The 15,508-nt window shown below is 47.1% G+C and overlaps 1 protein-coding gene across 3 annotated transcripts in view; it reads left to right on the forward strand.

Annotated features, from left to right (window-relative positions):
• The window catches only part of LOC120908400 (bumetanide-sensitive sodium-(potassium)-chloride cotransporter), a 28,685-nt gene that overhangs the window by 5,518 nt on the left and 7,659 nt on the right, over positions 1-15,508 (forward strand). For all 3 annotated transcript variants that reach the window (XM_040319351.1, XM_040319353.1, XM_040319352.1), the window contains exon 2: positions 14,354-14,892. In XM_040319351.1, the coding sequence (XP_040175285.1) occupies positions 14,507-14,892 (386 nt within the window). In that variant the 5' untranslated portion in view covers positions 14,354-14,506. The remainder of the gene's footprint in view (positions 1-14,353; positions 14,893-15,508) is intronic.

Below are 15,508 nucleotides of genomic sequence, written 5' to 3' on the forward strand. Positions count from 1 at the left end.
CCCGCGTTTTGGTGTGTTTGACGGGAGCGGCCGCGAAGATGCCGCGAGGTTGGTTGGGACAAGGCACGGGAAAGGTAAAAGAACGGTCTAGTTTAGCCTTTGGGCGGCGGTTGATTTGATTTTTTGTTTCGCTTTAGTTTTGGTGAAGGGGGAGGGCCCCGCAGGGGTGATTCGCTGGTCGGATTTATGATTATGAACAAGAAATCCGTTTATTGTTGGGGAGATAGCCAAGAGCCGGCAGGGAAAATGAATGCCCAGTGGGTGCCCCGTGCTGAAGACATGGCAGGAGCAGGCATTAAACTTTTCCTGGAATGCCGTGTCTACACCCGAAGCTAAACGTGCTAAAGTATGCGATTAGGAGCAAATTATTTCCTACCGAAATTCAAAGCTTCGCAACGAGCTACGAGAGAGCTTTGGACATGATGCCAGGTGGTGGCACGGCTATTAGCTGTCTATTAATTAGAGTTTATTGGATTACCAAAATGCTTACCATCCATCCCCCCCAAAACTGACAGAGCGGTGGAGCCTGTGAAACGTCGGAAATGATACGCCATTCCGCGGTTAAAATCCAATCAGGGGTGTAAAACTTTTCCAACCAATCGAACCGATTATGGAAAACGGGGTTTAAAGTGTCCCACAGTCCGCGCTACTGGCCGCGCATGGATGGCGTAACTGGCGCCATTAGCATGGTTCGTTTCCTTGTGCCCAATTCGCGCTAGATTGCAATTGCGTTTGCCTAGAAGGACGTCGCCAAAGTTTATCATCATCATCATCCACCAGAGCTCACCTCGAAGGGAGAAGGCACGTTGTACCTGCGGCATTTGAGGCTGATTGAGCCGCAGCTTGTGTTTGTCTCGTTTGTCGATAAATCGTACCACCTTTTCGCGAACCGTCGGCACAGAAGAGGAGGGTGGTTGGATTCGAACACGCACGATCGTTGGCAATAGAAGGTGAGGGTTTGCCATTTATGGGCTTTGCGCGAGCGCGCGTGAGAGCACCAAGAACGTAAATAATGATGAATGCTGTGGACGCGAATTTGCTTGCCGATATTGTAAACCATTTATTAAACCACCATCCGCGCCGGATGTTGTTAGCGTTTGTTGACGATGCAATTGGGTTGGCTTCGACTTTTGAGCGAGTGTCAAACAAACAGCGCACAAACGGCATATTACTCAACCTTGTCTAAACAACAAACGCGGATCAACACGCGTACCATCCAGGTCAGGCCTCCCAGGACCAGGACTCCAAACGGTTTGCAAGGTACACACTGCTTCTATGCAAACGGTTCATGGTTGGGGGGGCGGCAAAAAAGCGCTTAGTGGCAGGTCCAAATAAAACAAAAAAACTTTTGATCTGTACACGGATGAGGATGTATGTGCTCCAACATGCACAAACATCAGGCTCAAATGGTGTGTGAGCGCGCAATTTCATCGCCACAGGCCAAACACACTGCAGAAAACATTCAGTTGTTGGGGCGTGAGTGTTACGCGGGGCAACGGGTCCATATGCTTGTTCATGTTGCCCTTTTTTGTTTATTTTGTTTGTAAACTGTGCGCTTTTTTGTGTTCCGAAATCAACCGTTATCCTCCTGGTACGGTATTGGGTTATAAAATGGGCAACCCATCATGTGCACACATACACGTTTTCTCCCTTGGCAGTATCGAGTTGATGACTGTGAGAACCACCTAAAAGCACTCCCCAGGTTCGGTGGTTCTTGGAACGATATACAACAACATGCACACAGAGTTTCAGGTGTCACCGAGAGCACACGAACGAACGTTAGAAGGTTCACATAGATGGTGAAGCAAAAAAGACTAGTCCGTATGAAGAGGAGCTGATTGGATTGAGAAGTAAATGTTTCAACTAAACAGTTCCAATACCTTCAACTAATTCAATAAACTTAACAAATATAATTGCTGACGACGACACACCGGAGGACATATTTCCTGTAAACTTCTAAATTAATTCGGGAAGCAATCAAACACACAGCAATACTCTATTTGCTGAGATTTGAACCATTGACTTATCCGTCGCCAAATTCTCACCGTATTGACTGCTCCATTCGAGGCAGGCGCTGGAAGCAAACTTAAAATTCGTTCTGTATCGTCGCCAAGCGCTCTCGGTTGTCAATAATTTCGCACCAACCATCACTGTCGTCCGCTGCCTACGGGTCAACCATATGGAAGAAACGTTGCCTTATCGAGCAGGCAGGCTGGCACCAACAAACACAGCAACAGGTAGTTTATTTCGCAACCTGTAACGGCAGCAAATCGGTCAGTCAGCCAACCAGCCAGCTGACGGGGTTCGTTTCGATTAAACGTTGAACGACGGGACACGGGCTTGGCATATAAAGATGGGTCAGCTTGCCTGCTTGTTGGTCGATGGTGGCAAGTGTGTGCACTGTGATACCTGAGCGGATGGCACTTGGACGTATGGATGCAAATAAAATGCAAATCCGGTACGATATGCCCTTCCTCCCATCGTACTGGGAGAGATGGGGTTGGGCCAGTATTGAATCAACATGTTATTGCTGGAAAGAGCGGACGGAAGACGGGTCTTACAGACCGGAAGAAACCGAGAGGAGTGGACGAAGCGAATGGAGTAGGTAAGAGGGGGGGGGGGGGGGTGAGTATTATGTTGACAGACTCTGGCCTTTTCCTCTCTTCGCGTGGCACATAAATAATGGATGAGTGTGTGTGTGTGTAGTTTGTTTGAATTTAATCGGTGGTGAGCAAAAAGAAATAACAACGCCTCTCCTGTGTGTGTACCTTAGGACGAGGCGAGTGAAGATGCGACAAACATACACATAAACACACACACCCATACCCCCATGCTTGTGTGATGGATGGACTGCTCCGATGCTTCACGACGATGCTTGATAGTTTCGCGGAGATGATAACGACCGGCGACGGTAAACATTATCGCAACAACGGATAGTGGCCGCCAAGCATCGTTTGCTGCTGCTGCTGCTGCTGCTGCCGGAGCGACCGCGCACTATCAGCTCGTTTACAATCAATTTCTTCTGAATCGGTTCTCCGGTGTGTACGGCTACGATGACGACGAAGATGATGATGATGATGATGCGGTCAATCCTGCCAGGGGCTGGAACACAACGGTTGCATCCATGGCGAGCGAGCGATGCACCGTGACCTTGGAAACATTTATGCAGTTGCGCTGGTTGGGAAGGATGGTTTCCGATGTAACACGACGGAGTGTTGTGTATCGTTGGTCGTTACAGCTTCATTCCCAGCATTTGTATTTGTTTACCTTTGGCAGAGCGTTCCTTAGGTGGCCACCAGAGCCAGGTCAGGTGAGCGGACAGTTATTGTTGTGCGAGGTTTCTGCCAACTTTGTAACTGTTTTGCTAAGTCGCTCACTGACTTTGTTGTTTGCGGTAAGGATTATCTCCGTGTAGGAGAGATGAGCTGTATTGTCTTTTTTTTATTCAACAAAATATGTGATGTAAAAAAATGAGAGATTTATATCAAATGAGATTACCAATATCGCCGGAAATAAAAAGAAACGAAGAAACTAAAAAATCTGTGCCAACAGTTTTGCATGATACTGCCGTTTCATTCATGCTTTTGTTTGGAGAATAAAAATCTGCATACTGGCCAAAATGGACTGGCCGTGGGTCGAGAATGTGGGGAAAAAACAATTCGCCGGGGATAATAGGCACTTCAAACGCGCTCAACCGTGGAAGATTTAGGCGGCGTGGGTACTGGTCGGAAACGGAAACGCGCACTGTGCGCTGCGCCGTGTTGCGTGAATTCTGGTAGCAAATATTTCCCATACCGGAAAATATGCAGCACAATACAGGCACACGACACACGTCCATCCCCGTATCCGCAAGGTTCATTGATGTCAACAAGGCAGCATTACAAAACGTCGGGAGGCACAAGCGCCGAGGGCCGGGAGGGAGCCAATTAAAGGTGAACAACAGATGGTGCCGTACTTGTCACCAGCTCTCGGGTGTATCTATGGGTGAAACGTAAAAATCGGCCAATTCAACAGGCCCATCCGGCCGACCGACCTGTACATTGGGCTAGCTGCTTTTAATGAACGGACATCCAATTATTCGCGTACATGGATATTTGCGTAATAAAGCGGTGCCTGCCTGCCTGCCTGCCAGGTTTGTGAGCTTTACTATTTTGCACCTCTCTCTGACCTCTGTCAATTGATACCGTTTGGTCGGATTTCAGTTGTTGTTTTTCTGTACACTTTGGCTTGATATTTGGCTCTCACAATGTTATGAAAAAGGTTTTTGGAGTGGAGGAGTTCACTAAAATTCCTCACTCAGTACGGCGCATGCAATTAATTAGTACAGCAGCACAGTGAAGCAGCATTCCGCCATTAATTTCCATTCGCTCGCTCGTATCGCTTTTAATCAATGAATATGCCCCGCGCGCGTTTGGCACGTGACAATGGGAGGCGGCCTTCCGGTGGAAGCGCCAATAGGGATTATTCAATGTGTCAATGTTGGGACACGATCACGGTGGGACAGTTGGTGTGGCATAGAAAAATTGCTTTTTAAATCACGTACGTAATTGGTTGAATAAACGAACATATATGATTAAGAAGGTAACCTTTTTATCCATCGAAAAGTTTTTGCATCAGGGTTGTTTGGCGCTGTCAGTAGTCTTCTTCTTCTATTTGGCGTAAAGTCCTAACGCGGACATGTAGGCCTATACAGGCTTTTGAGACTTCATTCATTCCCACGTAGCCGGATAAGTCAATCCTTTCTACGGGGGGACGGGTCCGTTCGAGGCTTGAACCCATGGCGGGCATGTTATTGAGTCGTTCGAGTTGACGACTGTACCACGGGACCGCCACTGTCAGTGGTAGCGAAGGTAATTCAACATTCTTGACCTTTTTGGAATAATTTCATGTTGAAACCCTACCAATGCTTAGCATTTACTTTCAGCTGCTAAAACAACACTATGAGACAGTTCGCTCTTTAGTTGATTCTGGGTGTGATATTAAATGCATTGTTTTTTTTTCTTGTTCATTCCACCGTTTGTTTCCAGCGTTCATTTCGCCAATCTGCATCTGCTCAATCTTCGGTGCCGCTTGTTTTTGCTATTGCTGGTTCCCTGTTGGCCTTGCCTTGCGCCTGTGTGTAGCGTTCTGTGTGCCGCAGCAAAGCAAAGCAAAAATGGGTACAGAGAGGCGAATCTACGAGATGATGGTAATTTGCCTTCGCGATGGGATTGGGTTGCTTGCTGTGCACACCGATGAGCATAAATTGCATATTGATTGTTAACGAGCCAGTAAAGGGAAGCTGGACCAGGGGAAAAGGACACTGGACGTAGATGGGGTTTTACTGCTCTGCTTCGCCCAGCTCCTGCTTCGAGTTTCGTACCCGGGCCAAGGCCGAGGATGAAATATTAATTACAAATCTTTCTTCTCCTTGTGCACCGCGTGGTGTTCCCGAAAGGGTTTATGCAATTTGCCCGGACGAAGAGCCATCATGCCTGGTGCTCCATAGGTACCTTGTACTCCACCAGCACAGCAACAGGTTAGGGAAAGGATGGCGCGTTAAAGTTGGTATACGTTTGCAGCGCGCAAAGCTCCTGTTTTCAAGTGTCCTTGTAGTCGTTGGCTAATGAGAGCGGATGCTGCTAAAAGGGGGATTTGTTGAGTTTGTGCCATTTTTCAGTAATATCTTAAAGGAAGAAGCATCGGAGACTGAGCTGATGGGTTGGGTGTTGCATATATGTATATGTAAGAGGATCTCTTTTCCAAGGAATTAGCAGCCCCAAGTGTTGAGAACGAATTCATCCAATTAATGGCGTGCAATCTTACAACGAAGTTTATGTACATAAAATCGTCCTACAATGTAAGCATTGCGTTTTAGCAGTCACCATCACCGCGCTATGTTATAACATCCATCTTTGCATAAACGGTTAAGTCACTGTAATTACTAAACGATTTCTTACAAAAACAACCCATCAAAGCGACATTAGTCATCGGGATGTGGCTGACTGAGCGCAGGACCTTTATCATGCTCTTATCGTAACTGCGCAAAAAAGCGATGCTTATAAATTATGTACACGCTTTAACCGTTTCTTTAAGCGCAACAAAAGCACAGAAATTACTTCTACAGCCGGGGTACTGTTTGTGTTGTGCTGACAGCCAAACCTATTAAGAACCTTGAAACAACAGTTCGGCGAAATTCGGTGTTCGGGAATTTGTTGGCGAACATCCTTGGTACTAGGAATCGTAAGCACAACAACACCGCCCTTCGCTGCCAGCAACGCCCGACAGGGGTCCCATGTGATCCGTTTAGCCCAAAAAAGGGGCTAATGTTTGGAAGATTGCTTTCTTCCAGTGAACAAGCTGTTTCGTGCCTTGTTTTTCACCACTCGTGTGTCGTATTTCGACGCGTACTCTGGTTTGTAGCTGTTGGGGAGGAACTTTTTCTGGAACATCGGCAGCAGGTGATTTAGTTCGTTCGGAAAAGGCGCTCGTCATTGTCTTCCTTTCGAAACCATCCCCCCCCCTGCCCATTGTGGTGAGGGTGCCAACCGATCGAGCTAGTTCGGCGGAGTTTAAGCTCCGGTTGATTAAATGCATCGCCATAAATCATAGCTTCGCCGAGTGGAGTGAGAGAACGCTCGCGGAGTCTGGGCGCACCTGAAACGTGTGCCTCTTGACACGGTGGGGCCCCGGTGCCATTGCCGGGTGACTTTGTAACTTTCCTGACCGGGGCGGGGGGGTTGTTCAGAGGTAAGGAGTTTGGTCGTAAATCAGGTCAACCCGTTAGTCATTTTAATCGCTTGCGAAGGGGTAAGGCGGTGGGGAGTAAATTTGCATGCAGAAAAATTGACACCGAGTGACACGCGGTGGACAGACAGCCAGCCAGCCAGCCAGCCAGCTAGCTTGCCGAACGGAGGTTAACGCACTGCACTGGTGGATAGTGAAGGTCGCGCCGAGACACGTGGGTCTCCACGGGTTCAGTTTTGGGTAATGTCATCCGTTATGGACATGTCTTGAGTCGATCGATCGGCATGTCTAAAGTTATGGTAATGGGATCGTAATGAGTTTTTTTTCTGTTGGGGCCGTCATGGAACTGGCTGTGGGCGGGTGTGAACATGGTGCGATTTAGGTCGGATTAGCTGTTTGTTGGTGTCATAAAGAAGAGGAATCTTTTCATTGTATAATAGCTCCACTTTATGACACATTTATCATATACAGTGGAGCGCCGTTTATCCGGGCTTCTCGGGACTTGACCTCGCCCGGATATGCGAATAACACGGAAAATGAGTCAAATGATATATTTAATCACAAATTCCTGAAAAAGTTTTGGAAAAATTAACTTATTTTTTGAATATTGAGAATATTTGAAAATTACCATTAATTATAGTGTTTTTTGTTATGACAATGTGCTCTTATAACCGCTTCTTCAAATATCGTCCTCATGACGCAATGTCACCTTTATATTGAACTGTCATTTCTCACCGGTCCGGTCTCGTAGTACAGTCGTCAACTCGTACGACTTAACAACATGCCCGTCATGGGTTCGATCCCCAAATAGACCGTGCCGCCATACGTAGGATTGACTATCCTGCTATGGGGGGGGGGGGGGAAATCAATTAGTCACTGAAAGCCAAAGCCCACACTAGTGGTACAGGCAGGCCTTGACCGACAACGGTTGTTGAGCCAAAGAAGAAGAAGAAGAAGTCATTTCTCAACAGCACGGATAAACGGACAGCCGGATAAAAGGCACCGGGATAAACGGCGCTCCACTGTACTTTTGCCTTCGGGAAGTCGATGTGTTTATCGATACATTTGTCGGCTTTGTTGCATTTCTAATTTATAAACTATCTTATTGTTTACTTTGGAACAGTATATCAGGTTTGTTGTAAATATTTTGATTAGAATTTGTTAAAACAGTATAACACGAAAGAATATAAACACTCTATAAACTCCCTGCGAAGTCATCGCGTTTTGAATGTAATTGCCTTCACGACGTAAACTACCTGCACCATGTGTGTATACCCCACATTGTTAAATATTTATTATTTACGATGCATTTTATCTTATTGAGCAATTATTAGCATACAGCGATCGCCAATCACGGCATCAAAAAGGGGCCCGTTTATTATGGATCGCCACTTGTAAACATTTAAGTGGCTGCGTACACTAATTTATATGCTTTTTATAGCCCAACCTAATCAATAACCACCGGCGGCCAGTTGGTGTGCCACCCCCTCGATAAGTGCGTCGATCAATTGTCGTCTTGTTGAGCAAGAAACAAGAGTTCAGAGCAAACATTTGATTAACTTGTTAACGTGCACCACCATCACCACCTAATCCGTCCCGACAATGCCCGTTAGTAGCCGCTTGGGCGACGTGTGAACATAGTGCGCTGAGTTGTGTCTTGTGTTTTTCGTCCTGTTTGGCCAGCAAGACCTAGCAAAGTTTTCATGAACGAGCCACTAACCAGTGTCGTTTTGTCTGGCACCGTCGCACCGTACGGTGGGAGTGCATTAATTAGAGCTCAAGATGCCGTCTTGGTGCGTGCGTCGACATACGCGGAGCGACAAGTAGGGGGGTAAGCGCCGTGGTAAAAGGTGATCTGGCGCACATGGCGAACCAGTTCTCTGCTCGGAGAGTTTTTGGGAAGGAAGGTAGTACGAGAAGTCAACTTTGAGGCTTGCATAATTACACGCAAGCTTGCTGTGTTGTTTGTGTACGACTGAGGCTGACCGTAGACGACGGGGCTGATAAGGTTTTTTGAGGTGTACGGTCCAAAATTCTCGGCCACCACCACCCGGCGACCATGTGTGCATAATCGAGACGGATTTTAAGTTGCTCGACTCAGCCGCCAAGGGGAGTCGGAACTAGTTCGCCGCTCGATATAGTCATAAACTGCATTGTAAGAGGGCACTAGCAGTAGTCACCCCAAAACCCTACCTTGGGCTAACCTTGACCAAGAGAACTATCCAAAGCGCGAGGAGTGTTTGACTGGGACGGAGTACCTTGTTGGGGTTGGTGGCAGTGCACTCGAGTGGTGGACCCGTTCGCAAACACGGTGCGTAAATACTCAGGGCAAACGGGCAACACTAACAGCACCCTCTCCCCCGCCCCGCGACAAAGGTCACTGTGTGTGCAGCGGTCTTGTGTTGTCTCGGGCGCTCTCTAAATGCTTCGAATGTACACCCAACCACCCATCCAGCGGTGGAAGACTGCAGTTTGCTCGAGCATGGAGAAAAACATAGATTTTCCATTTACTTGCAACCACAGAGCTGTGTTGGCGGGGAGAATGAAGTTATTTTCTGCTATCTTGATAGTAGTGCAGCAGCACAAATTTGAAGCCTTCCGGAGTGCATTTTATTTTTACAAAAGCAAATTTACTTTGATGTAGTCAAACATGCAATTAGTAGTAGTAGTTTTTGAATTTAGAATGGTTTTTGAAGGCGCAGTCGTTCGTACTTCCGTGTAAATGTAATTAAAATTACATTTATTTCCGGAAGAGCACTATTTCCAGAGGAATATTAAAAAAACAATGCAGTATGGTGGTGGTGGTAGAGAAGAAGAGAAGATGGGTTTATTTATATTTGTGTAAGCGCGTTTGCACGTTGCAAGTCAAGATCAGTTTAAACTTGGAAAAAGGCGTAGATAGTCGTTGCAATCGAGAGTTGAACTCAGCGCTTGTGTGTTGTTGCCCGTTACACTTACCATGTACACTATGAGGGACGCTTCGTCTAGGGTTGCTTATTCCCAATATCATGTTTACGTTATATCTCTGTCACTTGTTTTAATTCACTGTTCCAATCCATTTCTTCGATTGATAAGAGGTCACATTGGCAAAATGGGATGTATAAGCAGCGCCAGCATAATTTCGAAACTGTGCTGGTGAAACAAACGGTGAAACAAACCATTATCGCATCGTCATTTTGCATGCGTTATGACAATTGTTACATGCGTGTAAATTATTTCCCGCCCTGCTCGCTAGCAATTGACGACTGTTCTTGTGGTATGCAATCCATTGCATTCCGGTTATTTCCCACCGGCAACAACAACCGCGCTGGTGGCAAACGGGACCATCCAGCAGCTGTTATCAATATTTCCCCTTTCCCGGCTCATTAACCCCATAGGTTGGGGAGGCATCATAGGGAGCAGCATTATCTGTTAGGTCAACATTTGTTTTACGTTTAATTACCGTACCTTGGGCGCGACCGCAGACCGCCCCGTGCAGCGGTCCCGTGGTGCACGAAATGTTTCACATGCAAATTGGCGTGTGCGTGGCTTAGAAGCTCTCCACGCTGACGCTGACCGTTTGTGTTTTGCAAACGCAGTTTTTAATTTTATTATTTTACTGGCGTGTGTATGCTGCTACACCAGCATAATATAAATAAATGTTGCGCAAACATGCTGCGTGCGTGGAGGGAGAAAGAGAGGAGTAACAATGGGCGCATCAACCTGTGGCACAATCACACTGCATTCGTGGCGAAAGTTGGCAGTTGGCAAAGAAGAGGAAACAAAACAAAAAAGCGAACACACAAATTGAAATAAATTCCAATTTATGTTTCATCGCCACCGAAACCCGAACCGAAACGATCGATTGTGCATATTGATGCGCGCGCTGTAAATTGAATACACTCTTTCGCTACACAATTTTAAAGCATAAATATTCGCTTTTGCGCGAAATGTGAATAATCTTGTTTCTCTCTCCCTCTCTCTCTCCGTTTTATGTTGCATTGCGTGAAGTAAAAGGACAACAAGAACGTGTTCGGCGTTGCGTCCGATTAGAAATTAGCAGCCATTCGCACCGCGCTGTTGTGCCCTAATCAGCGGGTCCTTTCGGGTGTCATTAAGCATCGTCAACTTTCCGAGCACGTGTCGGCAAGTCGAGCTTTGTGGCGGCCGTAGACCCGGGTGACACCGGTCAGAGTTTGTCACTCTCTACCTGGGGGGAAGAGACTGTTGCCTACGACCATACTGCCAGGATACAAAACGAATTCACTTTCAACGCTGTGCTGGGATTTGTGTTGCTGTAGCTTCTGTATCACTTCCTTCGTTTTCGTATCATATTTTTCGACACAAAGTGAGGTCTGGTCCCAAAAAAAAGGTCTCAAGAGAGCGATGCAAAGCTTCCGAGGTGAAGACAGTGCCGAAATCTTATGCATACAAATGTGGCCGAGGTCGACCGCGGGGCGTGTGTGTACCCCTCCCCCTATCGGGAAGAAGGTTGGCGTCAGTGTCCTGAATGTTAATTCGGCACCGAGCAGCTCCCCGAGCTGCTGCTGCTGCTGGCCGGGGTTTGAAGCTTTTCCGTGCCATGCGCCATGCTGCTGGGACAAAAACGGCTCACATAAAGACAGACAAATAGCGAAAGTACGCACGCGTTTTGTGTGTCGATGGGGGCAGCACTATACCAGACAAGCGGACAGATCGATTACACAACGTTTTGTGCCAAACCTCGGAATATGGTGCAACACATTTTTCCGATTCAATTTAAAATTTAATCATTGCCGGCGTGTACCGGTTGCGTGACGTTCGGTCAATGCGTAAAACTATGCGAGAACAAGGAAATGAAATGCAAAAAAAAACATACATTCACACACAGACAAGTACTTACATATCCCGGATTACTGGAATTCATTCATTCCTCTATCAAGGTTTCGTTGAGGTTCGCGAACGTGTGTGGGCTCAGATCAAACGTCCTTTTATTTTAAATGGATAGCAGAGATTTGCTTAATCAATTGCGCTTCAGTTTTTGCCGGAAAGCTGATCCTTGTTGTAGTGATACTCGGTTTAGGGGGTTGTCGTTTGGTGCTAAACGAACACTAAACCCCACAGGCATCACATAAAGCACCGGTAAATTCACCGGAAAAAAGCATTTTATTCTACATCCAAACGGTCAAACTGTTGCAACGGAGAACCAGAATCATTCGCTCGCATTGTGCTGTTGCATCGCTCGTCGACCACGATTTCGTCACTATCTGCTAATTGTTCGACTGTTACGCGTTACATATGCCTACGGTACAGAGTGAGATACGTGCGTACGATCTATGTGGAACCCTGGCTGAGATAAGCACCACTGCTGAGGGCCCGCGTAGCCCAGTCGGCACCAGTTCGATGCAGCTTACGCCTGCGGTTGATTGATTGGACCGGGATGACGTTTAATGCAAATATGTGTAATGCAAAGCGCCCAAAAATGGAGGCGCCTGTCACACCTTGATTGCATTGTGTAAATTTGACGTCTCATGGGCGCCATGGGCGGGCGGGTCTACAACCCTAGCAGCAGGAAGGCGTATGTTTTGGTGTATCGAAATCGATGCTAAAACGTGCTAAAACTACTCCACAATGGTTCGAAATTTGTCCATTAATTATAGAACACTGCTCCAAAGGTCCCTAAACTCTAAAAAAAGTCCTAAAAAGTGTTCCTTATCCGTTGATGTGAAATGTTCGTAAATTTCGTACATCCATCCACACAAATCTTCCTGATAACTGTGCGAGTAGAAGCGGCTTCGCGGTCAGGACAAACACAACCCTCGTAAATTCGTCCTCCCAAGCCTAGGTAGCGGTATCCTTTGTTTCATTGGGTTGAGTTACACCGGCAAGAATATCCTTTTCGGACTCTATTTGGCACACATACACATAGCGATCGTATCTCGGATTCGATACCTCGAGCGTCAAACATCAATGCGTCTGTTCCCAGGTGGAACAGAAGGTTCGATGCAGGTGGTGATGGAGGAACTTGTGTGGGATGGTATGGAAAAAGCAATTCGGGATTGTCATAGCACCGAGATACACCAGGATGTTCTGTTTCCAGGTGTATGCTCAGTGGTTACGCGCTTAATGGTTAAACAAAGTCACAGTGTGGAAATAGAGTTCCGCCAGCCCAGGCACAAAACCGACCAAATCGGTTCGGGTGTGTGTGTGTGTGTGTGTGGGACATTATTAGCATTATTTGGGTGGGTGGAGAGTGGGAAATCAATTCCCTTTCCCTTAACCGACAAGCAGCCATTAAAATTAATTGAAAAATCTCTTCGCACCGGCACACAGGCCGCTCGGTGAAGATTCCGTTGGTTGTGTGGTTTCGATAATGAGCGAAGTTTGCCGTCCTGAAAAGGATACTTCGATGATTATTTTACCTTTCGTTGTGGAGGTATATTTCGACGTTTCGAACCTCTGACGGCAGAGGGACGGGGTGTAGCTGGGATGGTGCAGAATAAAGGGTGAATGAACCACCGTTGAAGTGTGTTGAAGTGTCCTATATGTCTCTGGAAAACAGACACACACATAGGACATACCCGTTCGTAGCAAATGCCGGTGGTAGCAATGTTTGCTGACGGTGAGGTGGACATGTGGACAGCTTGCTGTCTACAATGTGAGAATGGTCGGGCTAGTGCTATCAATCATTTTTGTAACAGTCCTCAATAAAGCATCCAAACCGAAGCGTTACATTGTTATGTGAAGAGAGCGAGATAGAAATAGAGAGGGAGTGTGTGTGTCCTTGGTGTCCTCGTAGGATGTAGTCGGAAATGCCCGCTCGATGCTGGGATACTAAACTGTGTGCACAAACCAACCCTTACCTATATCAACGTGAATGCCATCCTGACCACCAAATGTGGACAGTATTGGTCAGCCGTAACAGAGGTTCTCCGTGTACGTGTGAATTCACTAACATAGTCCGTGATGTTTTAATCGCCTTTAGGATCTCCCTATGACTCTTCGTGCGCTTTTCGCCTCAGAGGATACTCTCCTATTTTTCGGGGGATTCAGGATTCAGCAGAAGGACGTCGGCTGTGATGTGATTGATTGGTTATAGACATACTGTTCGATGGGGGGCACAAATAGGCTTATTTCAGTGGAGGCGTTGAACGTGTTCTGACGAGTGCCGTTGTGTTGTGCCAAGCCGATTCTCAGTACTTCCGGTCACGAAATCTGGACCGATGGCGCCGAAAATAACACGCCCTCATACAGATTTTCTGTTTGTTCCGAAAAAAGTATGGAGAATTGAACGCTTTCTGTCTGTGAATGAGAAAGAGCATTCACTTTATACGATAAATATAGCTTTCTTCGCGTAATGGATGATCCTTAAGAGATGCTTTCGATGTGGGTTTGTGCGAGACGTTAAAGTACAATGTTATCTTTGTTTATAGCAATTCTACTGGGCAGAGGAAAAGCAACGAAATGCAATAAAAATAAGCTTTTTTTCATCAATACCCCAATTTATCTTTTATTGAGAGGAGAGAGCATCCCGAAAACATAATCCCACACCGACAGACACTTTTTGCGCTCCGGCTGATTGTGTTTCAGAAGTCAAAGTCTTATTCATTGCTTTATTTTGATGTTGTTTTTTCCTTCTCCCTCTTTCTCTCTCTCTCTCTTTCTGCAGCCTCTTTGGACCGATCCGACCAACCGTGCGCGATAAATAATCTTCGCCCAGTTCGCCCTTCTGCGTCTTGGCGATAAAAGAAGGGGAACAAAACTCATCAACCACAACCTTCGGCTGTTCGATATCCATTCCAGAAGTGCCCATTCACACAGCATGACAGATCCAAAGGGTGGCGGTGGCGGTGGCGGCGGTGCTGCAAATGACGTGGAAATGAATGCCCTGCCGCGCAATCAGTCAGTGAACCGGTTCCAGGTTAACCTTGTCAATCATGACGATCCGGCCGGGCACGGCACGGGCAACGGTACGGCCCCCGAGCCGGTCACCGAGGACGACCTGTTCCCGGAGGAGATGGTCAAGCGGCGAACCTCCCGGCTGCAGTCGCTGCGCAGCAGCTTCCGCACCGACCGGGACCGGGATCCGGAGCAGCCGCGGCAGCGCAAACCCTCGACGCGCTTCAACGTCGAGGGGGGCGAATCGGACTCGAACGACGACGAGGAGGATAATCTGATCGACGAGAATCGATACGCCCGTAGCTTCCGGTAAGTATGTGTGTGTGCGTGATTTGAGTGGCGACTTCTTGGTTTTTTTTTTTGCTAGATGTGTTGTTGCGGGATTAAAATGTGGGATTTTAGCTGGAAATCATTCCCTTACGGAATGAGTGACACGGTTCACTTGCATTCGGAGAATGCTGCTGGCTCCAGGGTAACACATGCAGGCCCATCTTTGGCAAAGGATACCCGACCCCAGTAAACGTGGGTTAAGCATCCAATGAAGCGATATGGCGCTACGTGGAGTTACCCCTTTCAGTTCTGTGGAAGTAGACAGCCCGAAACAGATTCGCCTGAAGAGACGTTGAAGATGGTTGGGAACGAGATTGATTATACTTCACCCCAAGGTAGCTCGGAAAACGACTTATGCTTATGATTTAGACCATCGACATCGGCCAAAAGCACGTACACATCCAAATAAGGGCTGCGTTCGCGGAATCGTATAATGGTGGGGAGCCTTTTTCGTTTCCCGCATTGCTGACAGCCAGAAGAAGCTGTTTACAATTTCGATGAATAAATTATGCGATTTCCTTCGTAGCGTATTCGGTATCTAACTTTGGTTGTTTCGGACCACTTCTGGCCCTCTTCTTCCTTTGCCCTTTTACAG

Source organism: Anopheles arabiensis, chromosome 2, assembly GCF_016920715.1.
Source record: "Anopheles arabiensis isolate DONGOLA chromosome 2, AaraD3, whole genome shotgun sequence".
Classification (NCBI taxonomy): domain Eukaryota; kingdom Metazoa; phylum Arthropoda; class Insecta; order Diptera; family Culicidae; genus Anopheles; species Anopheles arabiensis.